At 42.8% G+C, this 18,887-nt stretch overlaps 2 protein-coding genes across 4 annotated transcripts in view; one reads left to right on the top strand and one right to left on the bottom strand.

Annotated features, from left to right (window-relative positions):
* Positions 1-966, bottom strand: part of rnf207b (ring finger protein 207b) — a 41,758-nt gene extending 40,792 nt beyond the window's left edge. The window contains exon 1 of one of the 2 annotated variants that reach the window (XM_041207318.1): positions 900-966. The gene's annotated coding sequence lies outside the window, so the exon portion shown is untranslated. The remainder of the gene's footprint in view (positions 1-899) is intronic. The other variant, XM_041207317.1, reaches the window with a different exon arrangement.
* The window catches only part of rpl22 (ribosomal protein L22), an 80,281-nt gene extending 65,135 nt beyond the window's left edge, over positions 1-15,146 (top strand). Inside the window, exons 1-4 of one of the 2 annotated variants that reach the window (XM_041207321.1) lie at positions 3,339-3,432; positions 5,238-5,339; positions 11,203-11,324; positions 14,948-15,146. In XM_041207321.1, the coding sequence (XP_041063255.1) occupies positions 3,421-3,432; positions 5,238-5,339; positions 11,203-11,324; positions 14,948-15,092 (381 nt within the window). In that variant the 5' untranslated portion in view covers positions 3,339-3,420 and the 3' untranslated portion in view covers positions 15,093-15,146. Of the gene's footprint in view, positions 1-3,338; positions 3,433-5,237; positions 5,340-11,202; positions 11,325-14,947 lie in introns of those variants that run through there. The other variant, XM_041207322.1, reaches the window with a different exon arrangement.
* Positions 15,147-18,887: the final 3,741 nt, after the last annotated feature.

Raw genomic sequence — 18,887 nt, 5'->3', positions numbered from 1 at the left:
TCTGCTCCTATGTCTTATGGTCTTGTGTGGAAAACTGGCAGGGACTTGTTGGACTGAATGGTCTGTTTCCCTGCTGTAAATTCTATGTCACTCAGTCCCCATCTGAAGTCATACACTTAGTCTTTGTTTTTATATTTGCATTATAAATTCCTATATCAATATTTAAAATGGAAATTGCCTTTATAAGCTTCTCCTGCTGTAATCACTCCTCCTAACAGTGGTGACATTGCAGCATCTTCATTGGTGGGAGGGTATCATTACAATGTGACTCCTTACATAGGCACTTTCCATATAGATATGGACATAGGAACTTCTAATGGAAAAGGTTGGCAGGAAATGTGCACCAATGGAAATGTCATCTTTTTTAAAAAGTGTGAATTATATTTTAAAAGTTATCTGCATTATAAAGTATAAAATTAAAATCTAATCATTTCAGCATGTTCTGATAGTTTATTTATCAATCCATTTCATAAATATCACTCTGAACATAAGATGTGTTTTATTAATTGTAATATTCTAAAACACACCGGTCCAGACAGAAAAACTTATAGTCACTGTGCAACAAGTACAAACTCTTGTTGAAAAAATCTTTTATATGAAATGGAAATTAAATCAATATCTGACTCCTGTTGCAATTTTGTAAAATACTTGTGAATCTTATTTTTCACAGCAACATTTTTACTGTGCTATATTCAAAAAAAGAGCAGGGTCAATGAAAAAAGACATCCTCAATCAGGTATAAACATCACAAACTGAAGTTGTATTCAGCAGTCCCCTCTCCACCTCGCACCACACAGCAGATCCTGTGACTGCACGTCTTTTAACAACACCAGACATTAAAGTGATTTTAATAAGAGGAACTGGAGATGTTATCTGGGACTCGGCTGTGCTCTCCTTACCTTGGTTCTGTCTCTCTGGCCTTGGGCTGGTATGAGAGAAATCTCTGAACTCTTTAGAAAACAGCTGCCCATTGACGTCAGGGCCCCGTGAACTTGTGTCCTTCACTGGGAGGTTCCTGTATTATCAGGAGGCTGGGGACTGGGCTGGGACATAGCCTTCTGGTTTCTCCCTTGTGCGTTTTATTTCAGCACACTGATGCAGCAGAAATTATGGTAAATGTGGAGAAATTGTTTTCTTTTATTTCACTTTATTCTCCTTGTCTTGAGCTTCTTTCCTGTAACTCTAACCTTATTTCCACCCCTGTCACAACACTGAAAAGACACTAATCAGAGCCACAAAATTCATCCAGTGTGACAATGACCATAGTAAACTGTCTGTCTTCATCCTTCTGGACTTGTCTACAGCCTCTGACATACTGACCATGCTGTCCTCCTCCAGTGCCCCTCCAATGTCATCCAGCTGGATGGATGGGACTGCCCCTGGCTGGCTCCATCATTATCAATCTAATTGGAGCCAAAGAATCTCCTGCAATTACTTCTCTTCCTACTCCTGCACTGTTACCTCTTGAGTTCCCCAAGGATATATCCTTGTCCTCCCTCTTATTTATCATCTATATGCTACTCCTTTGCAACTTCCTGTGGGGGCATTAACTCAGGTTCAACAGTTATTCAGACAAAATCCAGCACTACCTCATCACCACCTCTTTCAACCCCTGCCATGCCTCTGTATTGTCAGACTGCTTGTCCAACATTTAGTCCTGGATAATTCCAACCAAATTCCTAGACATTTCCTCAGGCTGAACCAGTCAGTTCACAGTCTTGGCGTTATATTTGATCCTGAGCTGAGCTTCCAAACACATATCTGCTTCAATTTTCATAACATCACCTGTCTCTGTCTCTGCCTTAGCCCTGAAACATTCTTTCATGTCTTTGCTACCTTTAATCGTGACTATTCCAATGCTGCTCTGACCAGCCTCCCATCTCCCACCTTCCACCCAAAACTCTGCTGCCCATATCCTAAATTGCATCAAGACCCTTTCAACCCTTACCCCTGTGATTGCTGATCTACATTGGCTTCAGTCTCCCATATCGCAAATAGAAAAACTTATGCTTAGATGCCTCCATGATAGCACCCCTCCTTATCTGTAACTACTGCAGCCAATTTTCCCTCCTATTTCACTTTGTTGTGGCCAGCCTGTTTGTTGCACCGTGAGGTCCATTTAAGATTGCTGCGTGGCCAAGCAAGCGTGCATCTTAGGGAATGTTGTATGTGCACAACCTCTTTTGGTGCACCTGCGAGGTATGTTCAGGATTGCTGTGCAGCCGTACACTCACTCAGCCCCACAGCTCATTGAGAACTCTGCATTCTTCCAATTCTGACCTCTTGCACACCTATTGCTTCCTTTATCTTGCTATTCAAGACCATGCCTTCAGCCATCTGGCTAGATCTAGGACTTTTCTGCATCAATTCACTGTCTTTGAGTCCATCCTTAAAACCTACCTCTTTGATGAGACTTTAATTACTTCCCCTAATAGCTCCTCTATTGGCTCAAAGGCAATTTTTCTGATTACGCTCCTGCGAATCACCTTGGAATGTTATTCTACATTAAAAGTACTATATAAATGCCCATCGTTGTTATATGGGTTGCCATAGGCATACTGCAACTTGCACCTTCGAAGTTTTATGCATTTGAGTGTATTGATAGAAGAAATAAGGAGAAACTGTTTCCAGTGACAAAAAAGTCAGTTACCAGAGGACACAGATTTAAGATAATTGGCAAAGAACCAGAGACGATATGATCAGAATATTTTTATATAGCGAGTTGCTGTGATCTGGAATGCACTGCCTGGACGTGGCATGAAGCAGATTGAATAATAACTTTCAAAAGGGAATTAGGTAAATACTTGAACTGGAAAATTTTGCAGGGCTATGAGGAAAGGGAGTGATATTAATTGGATAGCTCAAAGATCTGGCCCAGGCACTGGTCATTGACCTGAAACGTTAACTCTGTTTCTCTGTCCGCAGATGCTGCCAGACTTGCTGAGCATTTCCAGCATTTTCTCTTTTTGTTTCCATTTTTTAGCATCTGCAGTATTTGGATTTTCTACAGGCATCGATGGGCTGAATGGCCTCCTTCTGTTGTAGCATTGTGTGTCTTCAGTGACTGTTTCTTTAAAGACAGTCTTAAGAATGGATGACGGAAAGATGGATTTCACTCGGCCCCGCCCCGCCAATTGATAGGATGAGGGGGGGCGGGGAAGAGAAGACACAGGCACAATATTTGTCTGTGATTGGTGGTTCTCGTGTAGCAATGCGCAAGCGCAGAGTCTCTTTACTGCGATTGGCGACTCTGTCGTTGTGCTGGTAAATACGCGATATGATTGGCTCTTTTCAATATCGCAACGCGCATGCGCGTTCTCTGCACCCTGATTGGCGGTGCCTGGGAGCGACGGCCGACGATGTGATGCGCAGGTGCGGCGCCGCCTCTCTCTCTCTTTCGCTCCGCCATCTTGTGCAGACATGGCTCCAGCGGTGAGTCCGCGGCCGTGCCGCCAATACCCATTCTCTGTTTTGGGGCCGCGTGGCTTCTGCCGGCCCTCGAATCAGTAGAGCCTGGGCCCCTTCATGGGGGATATGTGAGCAGTGGCCGGCCCTTGTCCTCCCGCCGCTGACAGCCTGTAGGGGAAGCCGGCGAGGCGCAAGGCCTGAGCGGTAGGCCGCGGCCTCGGGTGGGAGTCGGTGAGTGTGGGGAACGGGCTTCAGGCTCTGCAACCGCGGGGCCGAGGCTGCAGCACCGCATACAGCCTGTGGGGCTAGTTCTGGACGATCCGTTCCCCCACCCCCGGGTGCAGACACTGGTCCGACATGGGCCTGTTTGTGCAGCACGTGTTTGGCAAACTTTGTTGAAACTTTAAAAATTCCATTTAAAAATCAATAAAAATATAAAATAGATTCTCCTAAAACTTTATCGGCAGTTTCGACCCCGTCCCTGGCTTTCAGACTTGAAGCGCCGCCTGTGTCACTGAGCTGCGTTTCTCAACACTTTCTAATTAAATCCTCCACATGTTGCTGTAATTCCCAGCCATTTGGGGCTGATCTATAATGTGTGGCTGCCGAATGACACTTTCAGCTTTTGACCCTAATTACTGCCCAGTTTCACCCATGCTCAAGCTGGATGGTACCCAGACAGGTTTGGAGTCGACCGTGATTCTCCCCCCCCCCCCCCCCATATCCTGCCTTCCCCCTGCGAGGCTTTTATATTATTGGAAGAGGAGGATGCAATTCACTCTAGAGCAGTCCTGCCATTTGGTGAAATCGTGGCTGTTTTATATCCCGGCTCCATCCAATTGCATTGGCTTCATAGTTATAGTGCAATAGGAAGGAGGTCATTGGCTCATCTCTTAATATCCTTGGCTTGTGAAAATGTATCAATTTCAAATTTAAGATTAATTGAGCTAGCATCTGTTTTGTGTGTGGAAGTACTTCCTAACCTCTTTCCTGAATAGTTTGGTTCCGGCTTTAAGGTTAGCCCATTGTCCTGCACCAGCGGCAGTTGAATCCATACCTGAGTACGATGCAGACTCTAAATTCACAGTGCTCCCACAAACACCAGTTGAGACACATTACCAGTTAATCTGGTGTTGGCCAGGATGTAGAACTCATTGTCCAACTGCATGGTAGATGTAGCTTCAGTTTATTGTCTCACCTCAGTACTGTATTAAAGTGTCAAACTAAATCATCTGCAGTGGCTCTGGAGTGTGGCTCAAGCCCATGATGTTCCAACTTGATGGCATGAGTACGATTAACAGATGTAGCTTGGTGCTTCTGCTTGTTTTGGTGAATTGCTATGTGCAGATTCCAGGAGTGTGGTGCATCTTTCATCTGTAGATAGTTGTCCTCAGGTTGTGTTTGCTGCCATCAGATGCAATGCAAACTGTGATCATTTTCTTGTGTCACTGCCCTTTTCAAATCAAACCCCTCGTTCTGGGGGGTGTACGTGTGCAACATAGTCTTGCTGTGGTCAGTAACCTGCCTTGAAAATTACAGCTGCCACTGTACCAGCACCATTGATACATACACGTTCTTTTAAATCAAGCACTGTATGTTTAATGACAATGTTCCCTACATTCCCCAAGGACCAGCAAGCTGAATCATTTGACAATTTAATTGTAGCTGCAGTTGTGACCTGCTGGTAATGGTGATGTTTTGTAGGTTATTTTCCATGATTCAGGACTGCGGTACCGTATAAACCAGTATGTGAATTGTTGGCTTTGTGCATCTTATTAATGTTTCTTCCCCACCACTGCACCCCATCTGTCTTCGCTTTTGCTTTGCAGAAGAAGCTTCTGACGCGAGGCAAGAAGAAGAAGCAGGTGCTGAAGTTTACCTTGGACTGCACACATCCAGTGGAAGATGGCATCATGGACGCCTCCAATTTTGTAAGTTTGCTTAGTGTTTTCTTGTACCTTTTCAATAAATTAAACCTGAGTGGAGAATAACCCTCCTTTTGTACTTGAATGCAGTGAGACTCTGGCATCTCTAGGTAAGTTGGCAATACTCCTAGCTTCTCTCTGGCCAATCCATAATGGGCAGAGGAGGCACAATAGTGTGGCCACATAGTGTGGTATATACACGCTGTAGTTGTGGTTATGTGTCCTAAGACTGTGGTGAGGTGTAATGTGACAGTACATCAAATCCCCATATGATACTGCTTTCTGTTCAACTTTGTTGTTCTGGAACTTGTAGGTAACCACTTAGTGATGGTATGTGATGTTGCTTATCAATCTGATTGTATTTCAGCATCGGTATATAAAAAAAATTGCCTCCAGGTGACAGGCCTGTATGGCTGGTTGCAGAATATTTGTTGAAATAACAGTTTAATTCATGCAGTGTTGTCACAAGGTACATATAGTGTCTTAGCACCAATATGCTGTGAGAAAGCATGCTCTATCCAACATGCTTTCCACTTGTAGTGCAGTTCTCCTTTGATATCTTTTAATGCTCACTGCACAATTACCACCAGTGTCTTACGTTATCTAATTATTTAAGGGCACAATCATAATTGGAGGAAGAAAAACCTATATGATTATATTGATGGGTATTCCTCGCAATTCAAGTAGATGTAACGTGAAAATTTCCCCATGTAATGTTAAGTGCTGTTTTCCAAAATGTTGTCGTAGTCTAACCGTACACCTGGGAGTGTTGGGGTCTGATAGAAATTACGTTTGTGTTCCCGTTAATTTTCAGATCTTTTGAGGAGTTGACACTAACAGGCTGTGTCTGTCTTGTATGCAAGAATTTGCATGCAGCCAGGTTAAGGAGCTCATGTTCTTTAACAGGTCACACAATAGCTGCAGATACATATACTGACATTTTGATTTTTTCATAAACTCAATAATTTACCCTTTGATATTTAGAGACTAAAGCACTCTTGTTTCTGTGTTAGAAGCCTATGTAAGTAAACAGCACAATCTGAAACTTTGTGCCTTGAGTTTAACTTCTGTCTGTAACTATAGAAATTAACCAACTCTGTGGTAATCAAATCCCCATCATCTTAATGTGTATGGTCATTGTGAGCCTTCTGGCAGTATAGATGCAGTTATGCCCACTATGGCCAAGTGAGTGGAGGCAGGAAAACCTGGCTGGATCTGACCAGGTAATTGATCTGTTAGAACACTTGCTTAAGTGGAGATACTCCCAGTGGAACACCTGAAAAAGTCTTTGCTTTTCCAGCTGTAAATTATGGTAGATGAGAGAAGCTGAATTGAAGAAGTGACATGAAATTTGGTTAAAAGAACATTTCATATTACCCCTGGAGCTCTGGGACGGTATTGATCCATGGGATACCTGCAACTTTCAGATAACCCCGCTTCATTTATTTTCCTTTGCTAGTTTGACTCTGGTCCTATGTTCCAAGTGAAAAGAGGCACTTGTTTCTCTTCACACTGACCTCTGTTTTTGGGATTTGCAGAGGAACAGGTATTGGGCACCCCTGTGAAATCAGAATTCTTCTCTATGCTGTGACAATTGTATTTCATGGTTATGGCTTCTTAAGCTGCCTTCTTGAACAACTGCAATATGTGCGGTGAAAGTACACTCAATGTTGTTAGGTGGGAAGTTCCAGGATTTTGACCCATTGGCAATGAAGGAATAGTAGTATATTTAAGTCAGGGCGATGTATGTCTTGAAGGTGATGCTGTCCCCATGCACTTGCAGGGATTTGGAAGATGCTGTTAAAGAAGCCTTGGTGAGTTGTTCTGTACTGCACCGTAGTATCGATTCTGTAATGGGGTCTTGCTCGTGGTGGAGTTCTTGTGAACTGAGTGGCTTGCTAGACCATTTGAGGGCAGTTAAGAGTCAAGCATGGTGCTGAGAGTCTAGGGTTATATACAGACCAGACCAGGTAAAGACAGTGGATTTCCTTTCCTGAAGCACATTCGTGAACCAGATGGGTTTTTACAGCAATGTGGTTGTATCATGGTCACCATTACTGACACTCTTATTCCAGTTCATTTCATTAACTGAATTTAAGTTTCCCAGTGCCAGGGTGGGGTTTGAACTCATTAGTGCAGGCCTCTGGGTTACTAATCCAGTGACATAACCACTATGCTACTGTACCTGGTGAGCTGGGAGCACCATATGCTTCTTCCCCAGAGCAAGAGCTTACATTCCTTTGGCATATGGAAACATCTAAAGGTGTTTCGTAGATACATAAGGAGATCAGACACCAAGCCAAAGGCATGATTAAGAGGATGAGCAATAACTTGGTCCAGAGTGTTTAGTGAGGAGGAGAGGCAGTGAGAGTGTGGAACCTAGGGTGAAAGGAGGAGGTTTATAGAGCAAGACCATGAAGCGATTTAAACAGGAAAATTAAACAGTAAAATTTGAAGTGCTAGGTCAGTGATGGATGCGGGATAGAATAGCGACAGCAGAGTATTTTTGGAGGATGGAAAATGGGAAGTTGGCTATAGAAGTATTTGATTAGCCAAGTTTGGAGGTGACATGGGCGTAGAATGAAGGTTTCGACATAGATGTATGCGTTGGCAATGTTATGGATGTGGAATCAGTTACTTTGTGATGGAGAAGGTATTCACTTGAATGTTTAGCTCAGGGTACAATGGATTGCTGAGGTTGCAAACAGCCTGGTTTGACCTGCAGCAGGGCTTGGAGAGGAGGTAGAGTGCGAGGTACAGTTGGGGGCCGTATACAGTGGCTCCGGTCTTGCCAGTATTTAGGGAAAGCTGTGGCTTATCCAAGGCTGGATATTGGACATGATTTGTAACAACACTGAGACAGTGGAGGATGTGAGGTAGAGCTGTGTACCAGCAGCGTACATGTGGAAACTGACCCTCTGACATTTGAAGTCACCATGGCATGTAATGAGGAAGAGGACAGGGCCATGGATAATTCCTTGAGTGTTCCCATGGTGACTCTGCTAGGTGAGAAGAGATGTCATTAGTGATTTTATTGCTGAGATCAGGTAGGTGTGAGTGGAATTGAGTGTGGGTAGAATGGATGTTAGAGGAGGTTGGTTTGATGGATCATGTCAAAGGCTGGAAGGAGGACAGTAATGTATCACAGTTGTAGAATGTCATTTTTGATCTTGCTTAGCTCTGTATTGCTACCTTTGCGGTTTGGAGGGTTTCAAAGGAGGAGCTGTGGAGAAGTTGTCTGATCTGGGAGGTGGCAAAATATTTAAGGACTTTTGAAAAGGGCCAACCAAGGTGTTTTGAGATGGGGCAGTAGTTTATTTCACTTACGTTCAGTATTCAGTGTAAATGGAGGAACTTAAGCAAGAGACTGTACCTCCAAATGGTTAGACCTGAATATAGTTTGTGGGTCCAAACGTAAGCATGATAGAAAGTTTTCCCTTGTGTTTGTTGCCTGTGTTTTCTGTCCTAAAGTGGTATTTCTGTGGTGCACAGATGTGATTTTGAGGTGGTTTGTGTCAGTACAGCCTGGAGTTGATCCCTTGCAGCTTTGTGTGATCCTTTGGTGCCTTCCTTCGTCTGTGTGCGCACAGTTGCTTGAGGTGTGCTGGACTGTACATGTCCTGTGTCTGTAGCAGCAGACTATAGTAAAGACCAGGTGAGATCCATTTTGGCTAATTTTGAGGTCACATTGATGTTCAAGTCAGCTGATGTCTGGTTTCCTCTCCCTCCCTCATGTGACCCTGAATCAGGAGTATCCAACCTAGCCCTGTAAGCCTGGGCAACTCGGTGACTTTAAATGCATGTGCCTTTTTCTGGCAGAGTGCTCGATGTTAGGAGTGAGTCCTGAATCCCCCTTGCTATGTTCCAGCTGGGCTTGAGCTACAGCTCACATGAAGGAGGACCACCCATTGAATTTAAGACTTTCCTGGCCAGTGCTACACGTGTGCATTTATCTACTGGTGTGTCACCTGAGAAACATTTTACTGAGTGCTTTTGGTGGTTTGGCTACAAGAGCTGTCCTGTAAAGTGGAGGGTTCTGCTTTCCTTCCCAGGTGTTGGTTTTCTGATGCCAAAACAGGTCATTTGGAGTTAGTTTCCTGTCTCATTTAGTGAGAAAGGGTTTGACAGTTGCACATGTCTTAGTTTGTCTAAAACCCTATTTCTAAAGTCAGGGTTTTAATTTAGTGGATCTTTATGCTCAAGGTGAGGGAGAGCAGTGCTGGGGTGTGGACTTGGAGTTGATGTTTCTTGCTCATTATCTGAGTCACCTAGTTAACCTGAGTCACCTGATCTCTTCTGTAGGTCAGAAGTGCAGCTTTTTTTCCCCAATGGTTTGATGCTAATTAAGGGGTGGAACAATGCATTTGTAGCAGATGAACCATCAAAAGTTATCAACCATGTAGCCAGATGCTGGGAGATTCAGAAACAAGAGTGGTAAATGTTCCGAATATTTTGCCAGGCAAGGTAGCAGAAGCAAAATCAACAGGATTACTCAAGATATAAATGGATGCTGTGATGATAGTGTTGATGTACAGCAGCAATGATTTCAAATTCCAAACTCATTAAACCTGTGTCATGTCCATTTGGCTGCCTAACACGGTGATTTAACTGAACACTGCTGCTGAAGAAGCCAGATTGAGTTTATCTATATATTTTTTTGAAGATAAGTTATCCTTGTTTCTGCTGTTGAGAAGAAAGATAACTAGTTTGCTCATAGATTGCCAGTGATCCATCTGAATGACTGCTTGGTGACAATTGCTCAGGATCGGCTGCTTATATTCTGTCTCCCCGCTCTTACCTTTTGCCCTCATTTCACTGGGAGACACTGCAACGACGGCAATGTTACTGTGGAAAACCACATGCGTGGCAGCATTGTTTAATGTGCTATCTTTCCTTGTGATACTCTTAATGGGCATGGGGTAGGAAAGTAGAGTTGATGTAGAAGGTTAGCTATGATCTTATTCTGTGGCAGAACAGGCTCGTGGGGCCTTTTGACCTATTCCTGCTCCTAATCTTTGCTCTTCATTCATCACTCCCACCAGTACTGACTGACCTTTAGCTATCTGTATTTCGTCCTGGTGTAAGATTTGGCATCTAATTCTTGAACTGGCTGTTGTTTCATAATCCAAATGGACACAGGAACAGCTGTTTACATTTATACAATGCCTTTAACGTAAAGCCATTTCACAAAGAAACAAATATTCCACACGCTTCACTCAATTTCTAGTGACAGCGCTGCTTCGTGTGGCTTAGACTGACATGAGTTGAGGACAGGTTTGCACCTTCGTCCACCATCTGTGGTACTGTTATTGTGCCAGTGCTTGATGTCGTTATCATCAGATGCTGGCTTTGTTAGTATCTCTTCTCCCAAATCTGTTGAGTTGATAGTGCTGAATGTGGGGTTGCTTTACAGTGTATTTTCTAATTGGGTCTGTTGCCTAATTTAGTTCTGCAAATACCAGGAGTTCTGTGATAAAATGGCAAATTGTTTAATTACAGATCTGTTGTCTTGTTTTGAAGCTGAAGATCCCTTGTGGCTGTTCAGGTACTGGCACTTTCCCCAGTTCACATGCCTGGGCACAGTGCTAGCCAGCTGCTGGACCATGCTGGGGCGGGTATCATAGCCAAGCCCCATTCAGACTTTACTCAGTCCTAGCACCTGCCTGCTTTCTATCAAGGCTCATTTAGTGAGAATCTCAGCTGATATATCCCCTGGCTTCATAGCAGTGCCTGAATGGCTCATTGATACACCAGGCATTCTTCCCCATTTGGTGATTGTGATGACCTTATTAAGACAATGGTATAATGCCCCCCATCCGTGCACATAGGATTAAAAACTTACCAAAACTCATAATTGTTCTTCTTACAGGAGCAGTTCCTGCAGGAACGTATCAAAGTGAATGGTAAAGCTGGGAACCTGGGCAATGTGGTAACCATTGAGAGGAACAAGAGTAAGATCACTGTTACCTCTGAAGTTCCATTCTCAAAGAGGTGAGTCAGAGGGAAGGGAAGCTGGACTGTGTATGATGTGTTACAGGAATAGGTTCCTTTCCGAACACCACCTCTCTACTATATCAAGTCTTTCAGATCTTTGATAGTACCCATTCAGTTAAACAGTATGGCTTAAAGTTGGCTACTTGAACTGGTAGGAAGTGGTATTCTACAGGATCAGTGCTGGGACTACTGTTCACCGTTTACATAAATAATTTGGACTCTAGAATTGGAAGCACAATTTCAAAATGTGTAAAATAGCCCAAATTATGGGGTGCAATTAATACAGAAGGGGACTGACAAAATGTAGAAAGACATTAATAAACTTGCAGAATGGTGTGTTTCTTGTTGATTGGTAAATGAACTTCATTATAGATGCTCTGAAGAGTCATACAGACTCAAAGTGTTAACTTTGTTTCTCTTCACAGGTGCTGCCGGATCTGCTGAGTTTTTCCAGCACTTTTTGTTTTTATTTCAGATTTCCAGCATCCGTGGTATTTTGCTTTCATTCAGTGTAGATAGTGTGAGGTAGCTCATTTTGGTAGGTTGAAAGAAGCAGCCAAATACTTATTGGAAAATAAGTGCCTAAAGGGAGTAGAGGAACAGAAGGATCTGGGGGTGCAGATACATAAATCACAAAGTTCTGATGCAGGTTAATGAGGCCATGAAAAAGCAAATAAAGATGGTGGGTTTAATTTCTAGAAGGATAGAATTAAAAAGCAAAATTGTTTCTTAAACTTGTATGGAGCCTAGTTAGACCAAACTTGGAGTACTATGCATAGGTCTGGTCTGCATCTTACAAAACAGGTATAAAGGCATTGGGAAAAGTACAATAAAGGATTTACTAGAATTATAGCAGAACTGCGAAAGATTGATAAGGCTGGGGCTCTTTTCTCTGGAAAAGAGAAGACTAATGGGTTACCCCTGATGGAGGCCTTCAAGATTATAAAAGGGTTTGATGGGGTACGCATGTTTTCACTTGTGGGCAAGATTAGAACTAGAGGCCATAAATATATGATAAATTCAGTAGGGAATTCTAGAGAAACTTCTCCTGAGTGTTTAGAATGTGAAACTTACTGTCACAAGAAACAGTTGAGGCATACTGCATTGATGCATTTAAGGAGAAGCTACATAAGTATGAGTGAGAAAGGGAAGAAAGATGTGCTGATAGAATAAATGAGAATTGGGAGGAGGAGGAGGAGGTTCGTGTGCAACCAAAAATACATCAACATGAACTGCATTGGGTTTGCTGTGGCTGTGTAAAAGGCGGAAGGAGGAATGTAAGTGTTTAGGAGTTAGAACACATATTTGATTTCAGTCAGTGGCATCCCTTTCCCAATGGAAAGCAGTTTTGCACAGCACATCCACGATTTTAAGGGGTTATTTGAGTTACATACGAACAAGGAACAGGAGTAGGCCATTCGAGCCTGCCCCACCATCCAACAAGACAATGGCTGATCTGATAGTAACCTCAAATCTGCATCCTGCCTACCCCCAATAACCTAGCACCCCCTTGTTACCAAGAATCAATCCACCTCTGCCTTAAAAATATTCAAAGACTCTGCTTTCACCACCTTTTCAAGAAGAGTTCCAAAGACACCCAGCCCTCTGAGAAGAAAAAATTCGCCTCATCTCTGTTTTAAATGGGCGACCACTTATTTTTAAACAGTGACCCCTAGTTCTAGATTTTCCCACAAGAAAAAACATCCTCCACATCCACCTTGTCAAGACCCCTCAAGATCTTACATTTTTCAATCAAATCACCTCTTGCCCTTCTAAACTCCAGCAGATACAAGCCCAGCCTGTCCAGCCTTTCCTCATAAGACAACCCGCCCATTCCAGGTATTAGTCTGCTAAACCTTCTCTGAACTGCTTTCAACGCATTTACATCCTTCCTTTAAATAAAGTGACCAATACTGTACACAGCACTCCAGATGTGGTCTCACTAGTGCCCTGTATAACTGAAGCATAACCTCCCTACTTTTGTGTTCAATTCCCCTTGCAATAAATGATAACATTCTATTAGCTTTCCTAATTACTTGCTGTACCTGCATACTAGCCTTTTGCGATTCATGTACAAAGACACCCACTTCCCTCTGCATCTCAGAACTCTGCAATCTCTCACCATTTAGATAATATGCTTCTCTTTTATTCTTCCTGCCAAAGTAGACAATTTCACATTTTCCCACATTATACTTCATTTGCCAGATTTTTGCACACTCACTTAACGTATCTAGATTTTTTGTAGCCTCCTTTTCCCCTCTTCACAACTCACTTTCCTACCTATCTTTGTGTCATCTGCAAATTTGGCAACCATCCCTTCATCCAAATAATTTGCATAAATTGTAAACAGTTGAGGCCCCAGCCTGATCCCTGTGACACACCACTCATTACATCTTGCTAACCTGAAAAAGACCCATTTATGCCTACTCTCTGCTTCCTGTTAGTCAGCCAATCATCTATCAATTCCAATATATTAACCCCAATACTATGAGCTTTCATTTTATGAAATAACCTTTGATGTGGCACTTTATCAAATGCCTTCTAGATATCTAAGTATAGTACACCCAACAGTTCTTTATCTACATCACATATTACTTCCTCAAATAACTCCAATAAGTTGGTTAAACATGATTTTCCTTTCACAAAATCATGTTGACTCTGCCTGATTATCTTGAGCTTATCCAAGTGCCCTGCTATAGCTCCTTTAATAATAGCTTCTAACATTTTCCCTATGACAGATGTTGAGCTAACTGGCCTGTGGTATCCTGCTGTTTGTCTCCCTTTTTGAATAATAGAATTACATTTGCTATCTTACAATCCAATGGGACCTTCCCCGAATCTAGTGAGCTTCGGAAAATTAAAATCAATGCATCAACTGTCTCACTACCCACTTCTTTTAAGACCCTAGGATGAAGCCGATCAGGACCCAGGCACTTGTCAGCCCGCAGCTCCAACAGTTTACTCAGTACCACTTCCCTGGTGATTGTAATTTCCCTGAGCTTCTCCCTCCCTCCCATTTCCTGATTTATAGCTGCATCTGGGATGTTATTTGTATCCTCCATAGTGAAGAGTGATGCAGAATACCTGTTCAATTCATATGCCATTTCCTTGTTTTCCATTATCAGTTCTCTAGAGCTCACTTTCTATAGGACCAACGCTCACTTTATTAACTTGTTTCTTTTTTTTAAATATTTATAGAAACTCTTACTATCTGTTTTTTTGGTTTTTAAAATAAATTGGCAAAGACAAACCCTATTCCCTGATCTGTGTCCCTCAGTACAAATAACTCAATAATCTGAGCCTGACCAGTTCAATTTTGCTTGAAAAATCTTAATGGTAAATATAATGGCTCTTTAAATTTCATGGTAATACGCTCAAAGCTTATTCATTGTGCATGTGTGCTAAATTAAAAGTAGTCCCTTATTATTGAAAGGCCTGAAGAATCAAGGGTCACTGTGGGACAATTGAAAAGTAAGCAGTGTCCAGATTTTGAAAACTTTTAGGCTGAGGGAGATGTGTTCATCTTTTGAGGTCAGGGGAATGATGAATAGCAGTAAGATAGTGTCAGGAGGGCTAACCTCTCAGTTAACCTTGATGATCTGATTGTCCCTTTTTTGCAGGTACCTTAAATACCTCACCAAGAAGTACCTCAAGAAAAACAACCTGCGTGACTGGCTTCGCGTAGTTGCAAACAGCAAAGAGAGCTATGAGCTCCGGTACTTCCAGATCAATCAGGATGAAGAGGAGGAGGAGGATGAAGACTAGGCTGGTCTGAACTTTTGTACAAAATATCTTCAATAAAGTTGACAAAAAGGAAAACACAGCTTTGGATTCTGTTTTTATTCACAAAGGAAGATCGTGCAATTTTGTAGTAATATGAATACATTCTCGTAAATGTTATGCTTCTGTCCATTTGCTTTTCCCCATTGTTTCTTTAGGCACTGACTCATGGAGTTCCAGTTTTGCTTTGGTATCTTGATCTACTGACAATTCTTTGCGTTTGAATGATTAAAATTTTAAATTTTAATCTTGTTTAAATCTCCTTCCTTGGCCATGAACTATCTTTGTAACATCCTCCTGTTCTACAGCCCTCCTAAATCTCTGCGTTCCTTCAATCTGGTCTCTTGTTCATCCCTGATTTCCTTTACCAGCACCATTGGTGGCACCCTTGGCTCAAATTCACTTGCAAACCTCCTCTTATAACACTCCATAAAACCCATCTCATTGACCAAGAATTTGGCCTGTCCTAATACCTCATTATGTATCTCCAGGTGAAATTACTGTCCTGTGAATGGCTTGAAATGTTTTATTGTATTAATTGTGCTGTATAAATGCAGGTTATTGTTGCGTTGTAGATGGCGTTTTGCCAGGCTATTTGACTTGTTTGTGCCTAAATCTGATGCCCACTTGCAGGAGTCACTGGCTAACAATCGGGATAATCCTATCATGTCCCTCTAGTCCAGGTATTCTGAGATTAATCGCCACCACTGTTGACTCAGTTGACAATCTATGCAGCACAGACTGAGGATGAACTACAGGTCCTTAATGAATCATTGATGAAACAAAGGTGCATTCCTCTTCTGCCCTTTGTCAGACCATCATTCTTATGATCTATCCTGGCTAATTCATTTATTTTGTATTGCCTTTATTAATTTGATTAGTCTATTCGATCCATTTAGGGTTTCTTCAATCGGCATGGTTACTAATTGAGTATTTGGATCTCCTCCCCAAGCAATACTCCTGTGTGCACTCTTAATTGGTGGCATGAAAACAGCATGTGACAACTTGTATTCCTGAGGGAAGTACCAGTCTTTGGTTTGGTTCCAAATCTCTTACTTTCTCTTGCTTGTGTCTAATGCTTTTCAAGCGATTTCTCTTGAGAAATTGGATGGGAAATAGCAATACATCACAGAGGGGAGAGAGAACAGATCCCTGTTGTATATTAACTCTGAACATAGCACCCAATTGTGTTTTGAGTAACCCTGCCAATTTTCCCATCAGCTAGCTTGCTTAGAGGATTCTGAACACTTATCACTCGGCATTCTTTGGTAACTTCTTTAAAAAATGGGCATAAAGTTTTAAAAAAGCATATTTGCAAGGCTATGGGGACAACAGCAAGCAAGAGGGAATAATTGGACAACTCTTTCAAAGAGCTGGCATAAGGTTGATGGGCTAAATCTTCTATGTTGCTTGAGCCTTTTTATTAATTTCCATTTACAGCCTCTGGTTTTACTGAATGAGTTTTTCCCTTGTTGGTTTGCAGATTCGGTTTGTGTAAGTAACATTGATGGACTGTCCCCATTGATCATTGCCGGTTATCCAGGCTTCAATTCCTGTTATGACCCACACTTAACTCCAAATCTGAATATTTGTTTGAAGCTTTATGACTTTCTCTTAGTGATAACTTGTTCTCTTAGCTTTCAATTCAAGATGCCTTTGTATGTTTTCAATGCTCCATTCAAGTTTCCATTTGATTATCAGTTTTTACCCTCTAGTTGCTCCAGATTCCTTTAGCTGCTTCTAAAGTTGCTGGATGAGTGGGCAATATAGCTCCACAAAGGCTCAGCTGTTTTAGTCAGTGAGGACCTGTTGTTGGCACCAGAAAGATGAGAGTTTTCACTCTTGTGACAGGGGAGAGCAAAGCAATTGGCACCTTTTTTATTCCCCCTTTGGATGAGTGTCGCTGGTAAGGCCAGCATTTATTGTCCACTCCTAATTGTCCTTGAGCATGTGGTGGTGTGCTGTCACCTTGAAATGCTGCAGTCCATATGATGCAGGTACGCTGCTGTTAGGAAGGGAGTTCCAGGATTTTGACCTAGTGATAGTGATGGCATAGCAATCTAGTTCCAGTCAGGATGGTGTGTGACATGAAGAGAGACTTGCAGGAGAGATGGAGGTATCATGCATCTTGTTGCTCTAGTTCTAGGTGGTAGAGGTTCCAGGTTTGGAACATGCTGTTGAAGGAACCTTAGCAAGTTGCTGCTGTGCTACCTGAAGATGGCACACAGCTGCCAACGTGAGCTGGTGTTGGAAGTTGTGAATGTTTAAGATGCTGGAAGGATTGCCAGTGAAGTGGCTGTTTGGCCTGGATAGTGTTGAGCTTGTTATGGGGCTGTACTCAACCAGGCAATTGGGGAGTAACTCTTTCGAGTACAAACACGTTTCCATCTGTTTCAGATGAAGTTACATTGTTTCATAGTTTTGCCATTGTGAGATCTGAACTCTTGATCTTGGGGTTACAAACCCAGTACCATAACCACTTGGCTATTTAGGCCAAGCACAATTGGGGAGTATTCCATCACACTCCTGGCTTGTCTTAATAGGTAGTGAACTGGTTTTGGGGAGTTAGGAGGTGAGTTACTTGCTGCCGTATACTTGGCCTCTGACCTGCTCTTGTAGCTGCAGTATTTATATGGCAAGTTCAGTTAAGTTTCTGGTGAATGGTAACCCCCCAGGATGTTTGATAATGCTAAGGGGGTGATGGTTGGATTCTCTCTTGTTGGAGATGGTTATTGCCTGGCACTTGTGTATGTGTGAATGTTACTTGCCACTTGCCAGCCTGAACCTGAACGTTGTCCAGGTCTTGCTGCATTTGGACATGGACTGCTTCAGTATCTGAGGAATTGTGAATGGTGCTGAACATTGTGAAATCATCAGCGAACATCCCCACTTCATACCTTATGATGGAAAGAAGGTGAAGCAGCTGAAGATGGTTGGGCTTAGGACACTACCCTAAGGGGCTCCTGCAGGGATGTCCTGGAACTGAGATAATTGACCTCCAGCAACCACAACCATCATGTTGGCTGATGTTTGCACAATGTTCAGAACCATTTGCAACCCCTCAGATACTGAAGCAGTCCATGTTCAAATGCGGCAAGGTTTGGACAATATCTCAGTTTGGGCTGAAAAGCAACAATTCACGTTCGTGCCACACAAGTGCCAGGCAATGACCGTCTCCGACAAGAGAGAATCTAACCATTGTCCCTTGATGTTTAATGGCATTACATTACTGAATCCCCCACTATCAACATCCTGGGGGTCATCATTGACCAGAAACCAAACTGGAATAGCCGTAGAAATACTGTGGCTACAACAGCAGGTCAGAGGCTAGTAATCCTGCAGCGAGTAACTCACCACCTGACTCCCCAAAGCCTGTCCACCATCTACCAGGCACAGGTCAGGAGTGTGATGGAACACTCTCTACTAGCCTAGATGAGTGAAGCCCCCACAATACTCAAGCTTAACACCATTCAGGACAAAGCAGCCTGCTTGATTGGCACCCCATCCACAAGCATTCACTTCTTCCACCACCAACGCACAATAACAGCAGTGTGCACCATCTACAAGATGCACTGCAGGAATTCACCAAGGCTTCTTCCAAACCCATGACCACTACCATCTAGAAGGACAAGGGCAGCAGATAGATGGAAACACCGCCACCTGGAAGTTCCCCTCCCAGCTCACTCACCATCCTGACTTGGAAATATTTCGCTGTTTTTTCACTGTCGCTTGGTGAAAATCCTAGAACTCTCTCTGTAACAGCATTATGGTTGCACCTGT

This window comes from Carcharodon carcharias, chromosome 15 (genome assembly GCF_017639515.1).
Source record: "Carcharodon carcharias isolate sCarCar2 chromosome 15, sCarCar2.pri, whole genome shotgun sequence".
NCBI classification, from domain to species: domain Eukaryota; kingdom Metazoa; phylum Chordata; class Chondrichthyes; order Lamniformes; family Lamnidae; genus Carcharodon; species Carcharodon carcharias.
Note: the sequence above shows the minus strand (reverse complement) of the source record. Positions and strands in the feature narration are given on the sequence as shown.